Raw genomic sequence first — 16128 nt, forward strand, 5'->3', positions numbered from 1 at the left:
TGGGTGTGTGCCACCCCTTCCAGCTAGTGGAAGTATATTCTTAAAAGTAGAACAGTAGAATGAGAACTTTGCTACTGTGAAACCATAGGAAGGCAGAGTCCTTGGTTTTTAATTCCTTTTCCCTTTTGGCCCACCCCTCACACTTACCTCAGCTGCACCTGTTCCGGCCAGCACTTCCCAGACTGTGCTGTTATTCTTCATGGTGTGGTGTTACTTTGGAGGAAGGCAGCTCCTCACTGCCGAGCACCCAGGAGGCTGAGGGCAGGTCCCCACGTCTCCTGCACCGTCCACAGCTCCCCCAAGTGCACGCTGCTTCGCCCCGATGCCCCGAGCGAGACAACCGTGGGCAGTGGGAGCCGTGGGCTCCTGGCCCTGGTCCCATATTTTGAACAAACGCCCACATAGCCGCCCTGTTGCATCTCCAGAGTCTCTTGGGCCGCCTGGACCATGTTATTTTCTCTAGTTGAAGTTATTTCTTTGTATTTTAGGGAAGAGTGATTAAAATACAAGATGTTCCCCGAGCTTGTTTTCTTTTCCTGCATCCACGGCCCCTCAGACACTCTGATATCAGTCTCCTGGGGTAGGGAACTCAGTGGGAGTTTGCTCCGTTTATTTTAAGAGGGACTCGAGTACAAGCGCTCGGGGCCTCGCTGACCTCCAGGGTCCTCCCGGCAGCCGCAGCTCGGCCCGTGTTTCCTGTGTGCAATGCTCCCCCTTCCTCTTTGCTCTGCCCCCTTAGCCTGGCCCTTCCGGTGCACAGCAGGCGGGGGCCGTGTCCTGCATCCTGGGATCCTGTGAGCTCTGTGTCCAGGGGAAGCCTTTTCCTAGAGGAGTAGCCATTGGCTTATGTTACTCTTGATCCGGCGGCTGCAGAGTTGGGGATGCATCTTTCTGTGTGTGAGTGGAGGTTGCAGGATTCTTACCTCTTGCTATAGTGGGCTAGTGACAGCAGGAAGCCTTCCTTAGCTGCCATGTCTGCTACCAAACTCCGATTGTGTTAACAGCTTATCTACCTTTTTTAAGGGTTCATTTTATTTTATTTTATTTTTTGTTTGTGGTAGTGGAAATTGAACTCAGGGACATTCTACCTCTGAGCTACTCCTCCAACCCAATTTTATTTCTTTTCTTCTTTTTCTTTTGTAATACTGGGGATGGAACCCAGGGGCATTCTACCTTTGAGCTACACCCCCAGCCCTATTTTTTTGTCTTTATTTTGAAACAAGGTCTCACTGATTTGCAGAGGGCCTAAGTAGCTAAGTCTGTCAGCAAACCGAATGCTGGGATCACAAGTGTGTAATTACAAGAGATTGCAAGGTGTGCTACCACCACATAGCCTGCCTAGCTTACCTATTTAAATGGCAGTGTTTCCTCTTAGAGTATGAGGCCCATGAGGGCAAATTACGAAAGAGGGGTTAAAAGCTAGGGCTTTCGAGACAGAGGGACCTGGACTCAAATTCTGCTGTTGTGATTTACCAGCCATTCTTACCACAGGCAGCTACCCGCAGGTCTTTGTGCCCCTGTACCTCACCTGCACAGTGTGGTAACAATACAGATGCTCCCTGACTTACAATGGCGTTATACATCCCTGATCAACCCCTCACAAGCTGAAGATGCTGTAAATAAAAAATACATTTAAAAGCCGGGCGTGGTAGGCACGCTTGTAATCCCAGCATTCGGGAGGCTGAGACTGGAGGATCGCGGTTCATGGACAGCCTCAGCCACTTAGTGAGGCCCTTCGCAACTCAGTGAGACTCTGTTTCAAAATAAAGAATAAGAAATTGGACAGGGGTTGTATCTTGGATGTCAAATGCCTCTGGGTTCCATCCCTAGACCTGCAAAAAAAAAAAAATTAATAAGCTGGATGTGGTAGTGCATGCTTGTAGTTCCAGTACTTGGGAGGCCGACACGGGAGGATCACAGGTTCACAGCCAGCCTCAGCAACTTAGAGCTTATTTCAAAATAAAAAATAAAACAGAGCTAAGGTATAGCTCAGAGGTAGACTGCCCCAGGTTCAACCCGTAGTATCTCACACACGCACACACACGCACACACACACGCACGCACACACACACGCACACACACGCACACGCATGCATTTAATAAATCTAACCCGTTCAGCACGATAGCTAGCCTAGCCCATGCTCTTTGTTGTTTTGTGTTTTGTGGCACTGAGGATTGATCCCAGGGACATTCTACCACTGAACCGCTGAGTAATACCCCCAACCCTTTTTATTTGATAATAATAATTATTATTTTATTACTACTATCATTATTACTGTTATTTGTGGTGCTAGGGATTGAACCCAGAGACATGTAACCTCTGAGCTACACCTCCAGCCCTATTTTTTTTTAAATGTCTTAATTGGAAATGGGGTCTCGCTAAGTTGCTGAGCGCCTCGCTAAGTTGCTGAAGCTGGCTTCAAGCCTCCAAAGCCTCTTGTCTCAACTTCCCAAGTACCGGGATTACAGACATGTGCCATCACATCTGGTTTAGCTTGGCCTAGTTTATATGTGCTCAGATTGCATCACTCTTGGCCTATAGGTGAAAGACAAGTGTTCCATGGATTCAGAACCCTTACAGTAACCTACAGTTAGGCAAAATCATCCAGCAGGAAGCCTGTTTTACAAGAAAGTGTTGAGAGCCAGATGTGGTGGCGCACGCTTGTAATCCCAGCATTCGGGAGGCTGAGGCCGGAGGATCACGGTTCGCGGACAGCCTCAGCTACTTAGTGAGGCCCTCTGCAACTCAGTGAGACCCGGTTTCAAAATAAAGAATAAACAATAGGGCAGGGGCTGTAGCTCGGAGGTCGAATGCCCCTGGATTCCATCCCCAGACCCGCAATAAATAAATAAATAAATAAATAAATAAATAAAAAGTGTTCAGTATGAAGTGTAATCTATCGACTGCTGCATTGAACATAGAAAAACAGAATGGATGCACGGGTATATTTTTACACCCTTAGAAAGTTGAAAAGCGTTTAATTGAACTGTTGTTTAAATCAGGAAGGGGATGAAATACCTTCCGCTTGAGATTGTTGTGTATAATTTAAAAGGATACAGCATAGAAAATATTAAGCACCGTGCCTGGTTTGTCACAGGGGCTCACTGGATATTAACTGTGAAGGCGGGCAGGGTGGCGCACTCTTGTAATCCCAGTATTTGGGAGGCTGAGACAGGAGGATTGCTCGCGGTTTGAGGACGGCCTCAGCTACTTAGTGAAGCCCTTTGCAACTCAGTAAGACCCTGTTAATAAAAAGAATGAAAAATAGGGCTGGGGGTGTAGCTCGGAGATAGAATGCACCTGGGATCCATTCCCAGTACCACCAAAAAAATAAATAAAATAACCGTGAGGCTGCTGTTAATAGTAAGCCCTAGTACTTTAGAAGTCTCTGTAAATGTTTGTTAAATGAATTTATATAGTGAGTACGGTCTGTAAGACTCTGGCTCCTGTAAACATTGAAATGTGAGGTCCAGATCTGATTTTGGATGGAGTGCCTGCCCTGGCCAAAAAAACAAAGCCTGTCTCTTGAGGAGGCACCCTTCCAGAAGAGCGGCACATTAGCACATTAGATGGTCAGAATTGTTATGCTGGGTCCTGCTCTTATTTTTAACCATTATTAAGATAACTCTGGGAACCTGAATTAGTGCATCAGATGTATATCTTACTGATAATCGAAGCAAGTTTCAACCTCAGTAATATGCACGATGTGTAAAAATGGGGATTTGCATTTTTTTGTGGTACTGAGGATTTGCTTTTTTTGAAGAACACAAGAAAACAAATTCCTGGCTAGCCACAATTGGCAAAGAAATGTGCCCTTCAGAAGTCCTTGAAGATCCTCTGAAAAAGAATTCCAAAAATGCCAGGTTAATGGTTGAAGAAGTCAGCAGATTACAGGCAAACAGTGGCGTTCTCAAATTTATTTTTTAAATTTAGTGGGTTTTTTTTTGGTGTGTGTGTGTGTGTGTGTGTGTGTGTGGTACTAGGGATGGAACCCAGGGGCATTCTACCTCCAAGCTACAGCCCCAGTCCTATTTTTTATTCTTTATTTTGAAACAGGGTCTCACTGATTTGCAAAGGGCTTCACTAAGGATCTGAGGCTGGCTGTGAACCGCGACCCTCCTGTTTCAGCCCCACAAATGCTGGTATTACAAACCTGCACCACCACGCCCAGCTTAAATTTAGTGTTTTTAATTCTGTAATTCTTTTTGTTGTGATTCCCTGGAATTTTTTAAATGGCCTTTTTAAAGTCTGACTGGAAATCACCACTTTTGGGGAAAAAAAGTAATCTCTCCCAGCCTGCAGCAAGGCCTCTGAGTGGGAACAAGGCCTTCCCGCTCTGGAGTCAGCAATGCTGGATAGCTAGCAAAATGCCTGGGCCGTAAGTAGGGCGGCTTTGTGCCGCTCTGTCTTGGTCGCACTGGATGAAGACCACATCTGGCTTAAGGAGGCCATCAGGGATCCCTAGACAGCTGTCTCTGTGGCTAGAGTCGGTGCCTCTGAGGCCCTTCCAGCTAGGGCTTCTTTTTTTTTTTTTTTTTTTTTTTGGGTGGTACTGGGGTTCCTGGAAGCCCTTCTACCTCCAGGCTACACTCTCAGACCTATTTTTATATTTTTATTTGGAAACAGGGTCTCCTAAGCCAGCGCACGCGGCTGGCTTCGAACCTGCGCGATCCTCCTGTCTCCGCCTCCCAAGCGCAGGGATTACAAGCGTGCGCCACCACGCCCGGTTCCAGCTAGGGCTTCTTAAAACTTTTTAAACTGCGAACACATCATGGCTTTCCCCTGCCTTTTCAGCTCTGATGTTTCCACGTGGCTTCCTGCTTCGGTGCTGTTTGTGGGTGTGATCTATGCTGGGTCCAGAGCCTTGTCCAGACTGGTGAGTGTTGCGGTTTGGGGGGGACCACTCCTTTCTCCTCCCCACCTTTGCCTTTTAATATGTGGCATCTGGGGTCCCTGGGGCGGGGGCAAAGCATCAGCTTTAACCATGGTATTGTTGGGGTGAGTCCTCAGCTCAGGAACTCGGGGTCTGCAGGGTCCTTGGCTAACGTGACGGAAAAGAATTTCAGCACGCGCCAGTTAGAGACATGGACAGAAGTTTATTGGGGGAAAGCGGAGGAAATACACATTCAAGAGAGAATGCAGGCCCCTCAAGATGAGGAAGGCATTTTGGCGAGTTCAGGGCTCTCTTCTTATAGGGGACTTTCATGAGGGGTGGGCTAGAGACGGTATGCGAGGGTGGAGCTCAGTCCAGTAGTCCCAAGGCGGTTTATGGTGGGCAGGTGGTCTGGTCAGCCTTAGGGTGGATGATCTTGGGTTGATTGGGGTCCTCATTAGTTGATTGATGGATAAGCTGGGATATCCTAAATTATAGGTTTTCTCAGAAATATTGTTAACTCTAGGATCTACAGGTTTCCCAAGAATTTTTGGGAGAGTCAGGCCTGGGAAAGAGAACGGGTTTGCGGACTAGAGGCTGAAGCACTTCAGCTCCAGGTTCTTATATTAAAGTTATATTTTACTTTTCCTTCCTGCCTGTCTCCTTTCTACCTACTTATTTCTTCTATCCTACATCAGTATCAGGGATTGGAGAGCAGGTCTTGGGCCTGAAGCAACATGGGCGTTTCCCCCTTTTGCTGGATTGAAGAGAACCAGGAAACAGGGACGGCCAGCTGATCTCACAGGTGGAGCCACCTGGTGGGGCAGCTGGAGAGAGAGTGGGGTGTTTGTGGGGCCTGCCACACACTGGCCAGTCCCCCACTTTACCTCAGCTTGCCCCTTGCTCTGAGGAGCCGGGACCCTGCCCACTGCTCGCATGGCCCAGGCTGCAGCGCGCTGGGCTGACCGTCGCTGGGCTGACCGTGGACGCACAGCCTGGCGCGGAGCTGAGGCCCAGAGCGTGGGTCGGCTGGCAGAACAGGCGCCCCTCTGTCTTGCCACGCCTCGAGAGTAGGGACTAGGAAGACAAAGCCGCCTCCAGACGCCTTATTTAAAACTTCAAAATTTTAGTTATTTTGCCATAAAAAGAATTCATGAAAACAATCCACTGATAGAAGGTGCCATAAAAATCAGGAATGGCATTAATGCGTGTGTGTGTGTGTGTGTGTGTGTGTGTGTGTGTGTGTGTGTGTGTTGTGCTGGGAATGGCATCCAGGGCCTGTACATGCAAGGCAAGCAGTCTACCACTGAGCTGTGCTCCAGCCTTCCTCCTTGTGTCTTATACCCTGACTGCTGGTTTTATTTTTATTTATTTTGGTAGTACTGAGGATTGAACCCAGGGCTTTTTGCACTGAGCTACATCCCCAACTCCAACTCTTTCTTTTTTATTTTCTTTTCTTTCTTTTTTTTTTGGCGGTACTAGGGATTGAAACCAGGGCATTTTACCTCCAAGCTATACCCCCAGTCCTTTTTGTTTGTTTGTTTCTTTTTCTCTCTCTCTTTCTTTCTATCTTTCTTTTTTGAGGTACTGGGGATGGAACTTAGGGGCATTCTACCTCCGAGCTACACCCCTGGTCCTATTTTTCATCTTTTTAAAATTTTTTTGGTGGTACTGGGGTTCCTGGAAACCCTTCTACCTCTGGGCTACACCCCCAGACCTATTTCATATTTTTATTTGGAAACAGGGTCTCTTAAGCCTTCGAACCTACCTGATCCTCCTGTCTCCGCCTCCCAAGCTTGGAGATAACAAGCGTGAGCCGCCACGCCTGGCTATTTTTTAGTCTTTTTTAGCTAAGGCTGTCCTTGAATCAAACCACAATTGACCCACTGGGTCTCTGCCTCCCTCCCGAATGCTGGGATTACAAACATGTGCCACCGCACTTGGCCACTCCACCCAGCCTTTATTCTTTATTTTGAAACAGGGTCTCACTAAGTTGCAGAGGGCCTCACTAAGTAGCTGAGGTTGGCTGCGAACCCAGATCCTTCTGTCTCAGCTTCCCAAGTACTGGGATTATACGTGTGAGCTACCACACTATACCTCCCCACCCCTTTAAAATTTTTTTTTTATTTTGAAGCCAGGCATGGTGAGACTGAGATAGGAGGATCATAGATTCAAAGCCAGCCTCAGCAACTTAGCCAGACCCTGTTTCCAAATAAGAAATAAAATCAGGCTGGGGGTATAGCTTGGAGGTAGCATGCCTCTGGGTTCAATCCCCAAAACCACACACAAACAATTTTTCTGAGGCAGGATTTTACTGAATTGGCCAGGATGTCCTCGAGTTTGTGATCCTCCTGCTTCAGACTCCAGAATGGCTGGGATCACAGGTGTGCACCACCCTACTCCCTCCCTGCTGACTTTTTCTCTCAAAACGTACCATGCTCTGAATTGTGAAAAGATGTAGAACTTGCAAAATAATTCATTATTTTTATATTGTTCATCATTATATTAGTCCCTGAGATCTCAGTTATAAAACCAATAAAACAAACAAATGCTCAAAATCCACTTACTTGTATAACAATGTTAGGACAACTCCGGGTTGCAAAATAACGGCTGAGAATGTAATTTCAGAATAAAATCATCATTTTTCTTTCGTGATTCATAATCTTGTGAAGGCGGGATGGTGAGTCTGGTGGGGAGGGACTTCCTGGGTGGGCCTTAGGTCTGCCCCACAGTGCAGGCGGGGCCACCCAGAACACCGGCTGGTGGGGTTCCTGCCTCCCCTTCTCCCCTGCGCAGGCCAACCTGCTGCCTGTCTTTACACACTTCGGCCTGCAGGGGGGACTTCTGCAGCAGAGAGTATAGGATTTGGTGAAAACCCCGTGTTGCTCAAAGCCTTTGACAAGTTTGGCTAGGCTCTGGGTAGTTGTGGGTGGCAGAATTTCAAAATAATAACAAAACTTTTTGTTTGTACAGTGCTTTTACAAAGGTTTCCAGTGTGTGTGTGTGTGTGTGTGTGTGTGTGTGTGTGTGTGTGTGTGAGAGAGAGAGAGAGAGAGAGAGAGAGAGAGAGAGAGAGAGAGAAAGAGAGAGAGAGAGAGAGGCAGACAGACAGACAGACAGACAGATACTGGGGATTGAAGCTAGGGGCATTCTACCTCCAAGCTACACCCTGGACCTTTTGTTTTGTTTTGAAACAAAGTCTCACTAAGTTCTGAGGCTGGCATCAAACCTGCTATCCTGTGTCAGCCTCCCAAGTCCTGGGATTACAGGTGTGCGGCACCATGCCAGTGTCCTCTGTATCTTTCTACGTGACTGTCATAACCACCGGGCAGTGATGGGTGAGGCAGATGCAGTCGCCAACAGAGGAGATTAATAGACGTGCAGAGGCCTGGGCGCCTGCCTCTAGTTGCAGGTCCTTTTGTCTTTTCAGATTTACTTCATTAGGACCAATGCATATGGATTTTTGTTTTTTTTTTAAATTTTTTATGGGTGCATTGTAGTCATATATCTTATTGGAGCACAGAATGGTAGAGGCATATATGCACATATCACCCATTTAGCCCTTGGGCCCAGGATATAGTCATGCAGAGCTTCAGACCCTTCAATAGAGGTGTTAGGTGTTTAAAATCTGGCAAATTAATCTGAGCAAAGGGAAATTTAGGCTCATACTAGTAAAAAGTTGAGGGATAGAAACCTCCATCAGGCACGGCTTGATCCAGAGGTTGCAAGGACGTGTTGAGAGTCCGGTTCTTTTCCTTGCCTTTCAGTTCTGTCCTGCCTTTGCCCACCATACACCGGCCCTCAAGAGATCTTGGGTGTTGTCGACTCTGGGTCATACCCTTACAGACTTAATAGAGACTGTTTTCCTAGTAGCTCCCACGGCAGTTCCAAGCTTCACTGGGATTGATTCTCTCAGCCTCACAGACTTAAGAAGAGGGCTGGGCAGATTCTCAGTACTGGGGTGCATTGGCCAAAAAAAAAAAAAAAAAAAAAGCCACATGGTCAAAACCCCTCAAAAGTCCATTGTCAAAGGCAGTCTCTCTGGGCGTGGTGGCACATACCTGTAATCCTGCTACTTGGGAGGCTAGACAGGAGGATCACAGGTTGGGAGCCAGCCTCAGCAGCTTGTGGGACTCTGTTTCCAAATAAAAAATAGAATAGGGCTGGGGATATAGCCAGTACCCCTCACCCTCATAGTCGCCAACGCCCTCCGGCAGATGAGGCTTCTGTAACCTAGAACAAGCGCTTCTCACAGCGTGATCACAGCTGTGCTGATCTCTGAGCTCTGTTACCTGCCTGTGAGAAGATCGTGCCAGGATGTAACAGCAGCTTCAGCGCTAAACACGCCGTCTAGTTGAAGGATCTTTGTTGTTTGTTTTTGAACCGCAAGACTGTCTGGAGAAAGACTGGTGTGTTGCTTGACATTCAGCGTGAGCTCCTCCACTTCTCTGGGGCCAGCGCGGGAGTGTCCTTGGCCTAGAGCAAGGCCTCCTTAACAGGCAAAGGGAAGATGCTCCGTTCAAGCTCTTTGAATGAAGGGAAACAACCCCAACCCAAATCTCCCACTGGACTGGGAGGAGGGTGGGTAGGAGACTTTCACTGTTTTTTAGTAAAAAACTCAACCCAGCAACTGTGTTTTTGCGGTTCTTTGATTTTACGTATTTGCTTAGAAATTCCTAGGGCGGACGAACAGGAGGCAGTGGTGAGTTTGTGTTGGATAGAAAACAGGCACCAATATGCCGGTGCCAAGTTTAAGGAATCCTTAAGCAACTGGGGGGAGGGGTGCTCAGTGAAAACCCGTGCGTGTATTGTTGTACACACTGCTCTTCCTGCAGCTCTCTCCCAGAGGCCCGGGAGCTGGACAGGACTTCAGTGCTGTTCTTCTGGTGTGCAGGTCCTGAGGGAAGCTGAGCTGGCTGCAGAGGCCCCACGGGAGGAGTTCTTTGTTGATTGAATTTCACCTCAAACTCACCACCCAGTGGTACACAGAGTTAAGGGAAAGGAGGTTGTTTTCATGGTTATGCATTAAACAAATGCTTATTTGGGACCTACTATGTGTTGGAGGCTTAAAGACAAAACAAAACAAAACCTGGTTTCTGACCTTGACAAACTTACAGGCGAGAGGGACAGTGGACTACAAATGGCCCCAGGACAGCAGCGCCGTGACTGTCCAGTGGTGAGTGTGTACCGGGCACTTCCTGTGGCCAGTCTTCCCACTGTGAGGTTAGATTTGCTCTCCCCTCTACACAGGCTGATTGGGACCTGCCGGCTCAGTTTTCTTACACCCAGTGAGTCAGAGCACGAGGTTTCCCATGGCATGAGTATCAGTGTCTGGACAGTCCAACTTTGGTGGGTCATTATTACTCTTTTTATAATTTCCTGGCCCAACACCTTATCAACCAGACAGGATTGCCTCCAAGCCTGTGCTGGCGAGCGTTTAGGACAGACGCCGGCCATCCCAGGTGGTTTGGCTGCTGCTTGAACCTGCCATTTTCTTGCTTAGGGCAGCCAGGACCGGCGGTTAGAAGGACTCTGCAAGTCTGTGGTTAGGCACCGTGACAAGACTGGAAAGGGTCCTCTTGCTGAGCCCTTAGAACTTAGTCCTTCCTAAGTGCTTGTCACAGGTTCTGTGTTCAGAGAACAGCGCTCATTCACTATGTGCTAGTAGGAGAGATGGGATGGAAGGAGCTGTTGATGAGGAAACACACGGAGATAATTCAGCCCATGAGGAGCAAGTTACTCTGTTAAGCAAAATGGAACTTGTGGGTCCCCTCTGCTTGTTTGTTCCTTTATGTGCACACGAAGGAACTCAGCTACACACACACACACACACACACACACACACACACACACAGAGAATGTAAATGATATAGGATGAAGACACTCTCCTAATCTTTCCTGTTACTCCTGAGTGGGGGCAGCTCTCCTTCTCTTTCATGTTGTTTTCTTATCAAGGTGGTTGAAGTAGAATTGTAAAAATTACTTTATAGAGCCGGGCGTGGTGGCGCACGCTTGTAATCCCCGCGCTTGGGAGGCTGAGACAGGAGGATCGCATGAGTTCAAAGCCAGCCTCAGCTACTTAGTGAGGCTCTCAGCTACTTAGTGAGACCCTGTTTCCAAATAAAATATATTAAAAAAAAGGTCTGGGAGTATAGCCCGGAGGTAGAAAGCCTCTGGGTTCCACCTCCAGTACCACCAAAAAAAAAAAAAAAAAAAAAAAAAATGTGGGCTCAGGATGGGTATGGCACACAAGCCTGTTATTCAGAACTTGGGAGTCTAAGATAGAAAGATCATAGCTTCAGCAACTTAGCAAAACCCTGTTTTCAACAACACAAAACAAGCCGGGCGTGGTGGTGCACGCTTGTAATCCCAGTACATGGGAGGCTGAGACAGGAGGATCGCGCAGGTTCGAAGCCAGCCTCAGCTACTTAGGCTTTCAGCAACTTGGTGAGACTCTGTTTCCAAATAAATTATAAAATAGGGCTGGGAGTATAGTTCTACCCTAATACCACAAAAAACGAAACAAAAAATAAGATGGGTCTTGGGGTGGGTGTCGATAGCTAGGCAGGTAGAGTCTCCTGGGATGGTACTGAAGTTCACATGCATAGTTCATCCCACGCACTTTGGATGCCTCTCCACTGTGGGAAAGGACGCAGCAAAACCATGCAGGGTCACTCAGGTGTGACATGCAAAGGGCCCTGGATCCCCAAAACGTAAAACGTACAAAGGAGGTGTGCAGAGGGAATGTACATTGCCCAGGGCGCTTCCCCTGCCCACGGAGCAGCCGGCTCCAGCCCCCGCAGCTGGAGCACAGCCCCTGGCCCACCGCCTTCCATGGCCGGGCAAGGCCGGGCCAGCCGCGTTCCTTGGAGGCTTGCCCTTCTCTCTCCACGGCCTTTCTACTCCCTTGTCTTCACTTCTCTAAGTAAATCTCTTGCATCTCCATTTGTGCTTTCTGTTTGAATGCTTTCCAAGCAGATAAGCAATGGCTGAGGTTGTGCCGAGGTTGTGCTGAATAATTTTGAAATCTCCCACCTGGTAACAGGTGTAGCTCAGAGGTAGAATGCCCGTGGCTTCAATCCCCATTACCACATACACCAAACACAGAGAGATGATAGGTAACCATATGAGCTGGACTTTCAATGAATGATAAAGGCAGAAAATGCTTAAAGCAAGGCAGTAGAAATGTAAAGCAAGAATTAAAGAGAAAAGGGAAATGCAAATGCAGTAGAATACTGAAACAGCAGGAGCTATACAATTATAGAAGTTTTTTTTTTTTTTTTTTTTTTTTTTTGCAGTTCAGGGGATGGAACCCAGAGGCATTCTACCTCCAAGCTACATCCCCAGCCCTATTTTTTATTCTTTATTTTGAAACAAGGTCACACTGAGTAGCAAATGGCCTCAGTAAGTAGTAGCTGAGGCTGTTTGCGAACTGATAGCCTCCTGTCTCAGCCTCCCACATGCTGGGATTACAAGCAGGCACACCACGCCTGGCAAAATTATAGAAGTCTTAAGCGTTCCTGGTGGTGTACACCTGTAATCCTAGTATTTGGGAGGCTGAGGCAGGAGGATTGTAGGTTTGAGGACAGCCTCAGCAAATAGTGACTAGATTCTTATCAACCTAGTGAGACCCTATTTTAAAAATAAAATGGAACTGGGGTTGTAGCTTGGAGTGAAATACTTAGGAGATGGAACTGAGGTAAATATTTGGATAACTGGGACCAACTCCCCCCACCCCCGCCAAAAAAACCCAAAAAACCTTGGAGTAGAATGCCCCTGGGTTTAATCTCTAGTTACATACATACACACCAAAAAAAAAAAAATTATAAAAGTTTTAAAAACAAGGTAAATCTGAATCCTCCTTAAAGAATGAGCTCATCTGAAAGGTGTTAAGCTGCTAATTGTGAAGCCATTTACCCAGGTTTGGCCCAGCGGAGGGGGGTGGCTGCAGTTTAGTTGACACCTGCAGGGCAGTGCTGCCCAGCCCCTTCACGGGCCTTCACCCAGCAGCCTGGATCTATGCTTTGCCCCACTCGGGGAGGAGGACTGGGGCCGAGTTCCATGCTGACGCTCTTAATCACTTTCTGCCTTCAGGAAACATGGTTGTGGTCGCCACCAAGGAAGACAGTAATGGAATCTCTGCTCCTTGGTTCTTCCTCCTGCCTTGCCAAGGTCTCCTGTCAAGTCAGGTGCCGCTCTTAGCGAACGTGCAGTGGGTACTTGCAAATCCCAGCGGCCCACTGGACTTCATGTTTACTGTGTTGTTGGGGTTTTTTTGTGTGGAAAGTTGGTCCCAGTTATTCAAATATTTACCTCAGTTCCATCTCCTGAGTATTTCACTTTTCTCCATCTTTGGAGGTAGAATACCCCTGGCTTCAATCTCCAGTTATACACACAATGCACACAGCCACACACATACTCACACAAAATAGAAGTTTAAAAAACAAGCTGGGCGTGGTGGCGCACGCTTGTAATCCCCATGCTTGGGAGGCGGAGACAGGAGGATCACACAGGTTCGAAGCCAGCGAAAATAAAATAGGTCTGGGAGTGTAGCCCGGAGATAGAAGGATTTCCAGGAACCCCAGTACCACCAAAAAATATATAATAATAATAATAATAATAATAATAATAATAATAATAATAAATAAAAAATAAAAACAAGGCAAATCTGAGTCCTTCTGAAAGGGCATTTAGGCCACTATCTGGTCACTCATATTCGTTTCCTGTGAGCGGTGTAACAAGTTACCACACACGTGGGTGACTAAAGACACCCGCCGGCAGCCTCTCAGGGCTGAAAGCCACGCCGGCGCCGTGCTCCTTGCAGAGGCTCTAGGGAGGGTCCGTGCCCACGTCGCGCAGCTCTGGCGGCTGCCAGCTTTCCTGGGTGGTGGCCACATCACTGCAGCCTCTGCCCCTGGGTCACAGTGCATGTCTTCTGTGTGTCAGATTTCTGCCTCCTGGCGTGAGAATTAACCCCAGACATCTCCCTATCTCAAGATCTTCCATTCACACACATTCAAAAAGACCTCTTTTTTTTTTTTTTTTTTTTGGCCATATAAGGTAACATTCACAGTTTCTGGTGTCTGGGGTATGGATATTCTTCGGGGGGGGGGCTCTTTTCTATGACATCCTTAGACTTTAGCATCTCTTTTCCTCTCTCCATCTTCCTTTAAACATGAAGATCAGTTTGTGTTGTGATCTGCCTTAACACTCAGCGCTCCTGTGCCCAGTGGCCGTCTAGCTCCATGGCCGGGATCACCTCTCCACCGTCCCATCATGCTCCGCTCACGCCCACCTTCCTCCAGTCAGGGGCGGCTGGATTTGCCTCTTTGGGCCCCTTTTGGCTTCCTCTGTCGGAGACGCCTGCTCGCCCACCTGTGTATTCTCGCTCGCCATTCAGTCAGTGCTCACTTGGGCTTTGCTTCCTCCAAGAAGGTTTGCGCTCTCCGCCTGAGCTAGGTGCCCCTTTCTGTGAGCTCTGAGCTCCCCCGTGCCGGGGACAGGCTCCCTATCCTGGGGCCACCTTGTTCACAGGATGTGTCCCCTGAGCCTGGCACAGTGCCTGACACACAGGAGGTGCTTAATAAGTGTGAGAAAACCTGTAGGAGGGCCGCCTTCCATCCACCCGCCCCAGAATAATGCTCAGCAAAGCGCCACCGCAGGCAGCAGAGCCTGCCGGAGAGACGATGTGTGTGAATGCCAAACGTTCCCACAGATCTTTATTTTTAAGCACAAGAATCCTGTGTCTCTGCGATGGGAGAAAATATTTTCATTCTTATTATTCTGTTTTCTTTCAGGCCATTCCTGTGTTTCTCACTTTGCATAATGTAGCTGAAGTTCTCGTCTGCGGGTACCAGAAGTGTTTTTGGAAAGAGGTAAATGATCATGCGAAATGCGAGTTTCACTTCCCTCGCTTTAAATTTCGAAGAAACTTTTGATGGCCAGATAAGTGTCTGTTCCTGCCGCCAGTCTCCAGTCAAGACTGCCTGATGGTGGTCAATAATTTTAGGGCATCTGTTTTTACGATGCTCAGTTGGTCCAACATGGGTGCTTTTGATGTGGCTGCAACTCCAGGGCAGAGCTGAACCAGAACCTCCAGGGACAAAGGAATTCGCCGTGGGCCTGGTGGGGAAGCATCCCACCCCCACCGGGGCCCAGTGCCACAAGGACGTGCACGCAGGGCCCCGGAGCGTTGGCCTGCTCGGGAGCATTGCTGTTCCTTCTGGTCCCGGCTCCACCTCCGCCGGCCAGAGCACGGCCTTCCCCGTGGTGCCTCCATGTGGGAAGGTCGTCCGTAGTAAAGACACTCAGCTCATTCACTTGGACTTGGGGGTTTTGTGCTCCTGGGAAGCGACAGCGGCTTGCAGGTACAGGTGCTTCCACCTGCTGGCTTTCATTTGTCCCGTGGCCCGCTGCCTTCCGGCGCTCCCCTGGCACCTGGCATGCGCAGGGATCAAGTGCGCCGGTCTGTGTCTCCAGACCTGCTTCTTACTTGGGAATCCCAACCCCGCTCCTCATCACCCAATCAGAAGCCCTGGACTCCGCTTCCACTCCCGGGTCTCCTTCCCCACATTCAATCTCTCCCTCCTCTCCGTTCCCGCTGCTGTGGCCACCCTCGCTCAGGGCCTCCGTCCCCGGGTGGCCTGGCTGGGGAACCCTCAGCCTTCAGGGCAGCGAAGGGCCTGTGTCCGTTTCTCTGGCTGGCCCGCAACTAAAGTGGGTGGTGGCAGCCTCTTGGCGCCCTGGGCTCATCTCCATGCGGGTGGAGGGTTCCCTGGCTCCTCAGGGATGATGAGCATCTGTCTGGGACACTTTACTTACCAGACCCTTGTGCACATTCCCTTGTCATCCTTTCTACCACGTGCTCCTATATACTACTTTATTTTTTTTTCCATTTTCTTTTTTTTTTTTTATTGGTGCATTGCAGTCATACATTTTAATGGCGTACAAGATGGTGGAGGCAGACACGCACACGTCACTCATTTAGACAGTCCCCACCCCATTCCCTCCCCCCACCCCCTCCCCATGCTTGGCTTAGTGATTGACGTTGATGTTTGTGAATGTCCATCATGTGCATTAGGGAATCTCCCTCTCCCCCTCCCTTCCGCCCAAGTGAGTCGCCTTATTTGCTTCTCTTTCTCCTTCTTTGTCTAGACTTTCTCCTACGATCCATTTTCCCCCTAGCTTCTGCATATTAGGGAGAGCATCTGATTTTTTACTTTTGTGACTGGCTAATCTCACTTAGCAAATTGAT

The 16128-nt window shown here is 48.5% G+C and overlaps 1 protein-coding gene across 1 annotated transcript in view; it reads left to right on the plus strand.

The window, feature by feature from the left end:
- Positions 1 to 16128, plus strand: part of TMEM241 (transmembrane protein 241) — a gene marked incomplete at both ends in the record, with an annotated part of 136169 nt that overhangs the window by 24427 nt on the left and 95614 nt on the right. Inside the window, 2 exons of the mRNA XM_080714795.1 lie at positions 4796 to 4877; positions 14672 to 14749. Coding sequence (XP_080570921.1) covers positions 4796 to 4877; positions 14672 to 14749 — 160 coding nt within the window. The remainder of the gene's footprint in view (positions 1 to 4795; positions 4878 to 14671; positions 14750 to 16128) is intronic.

This window comes from Muscardinus avellanarius, assembly GCF_963383645.1.
Source record: "Muscardinus avellanarius genome assembly, chromosome: 17".
NCBI classification, from domain to species: Eukaryota; Metazoa; Chordata; class Mammalia; order Rodentia; family Gliridae; genus Muscardinus; species Muscardinus avellanarius.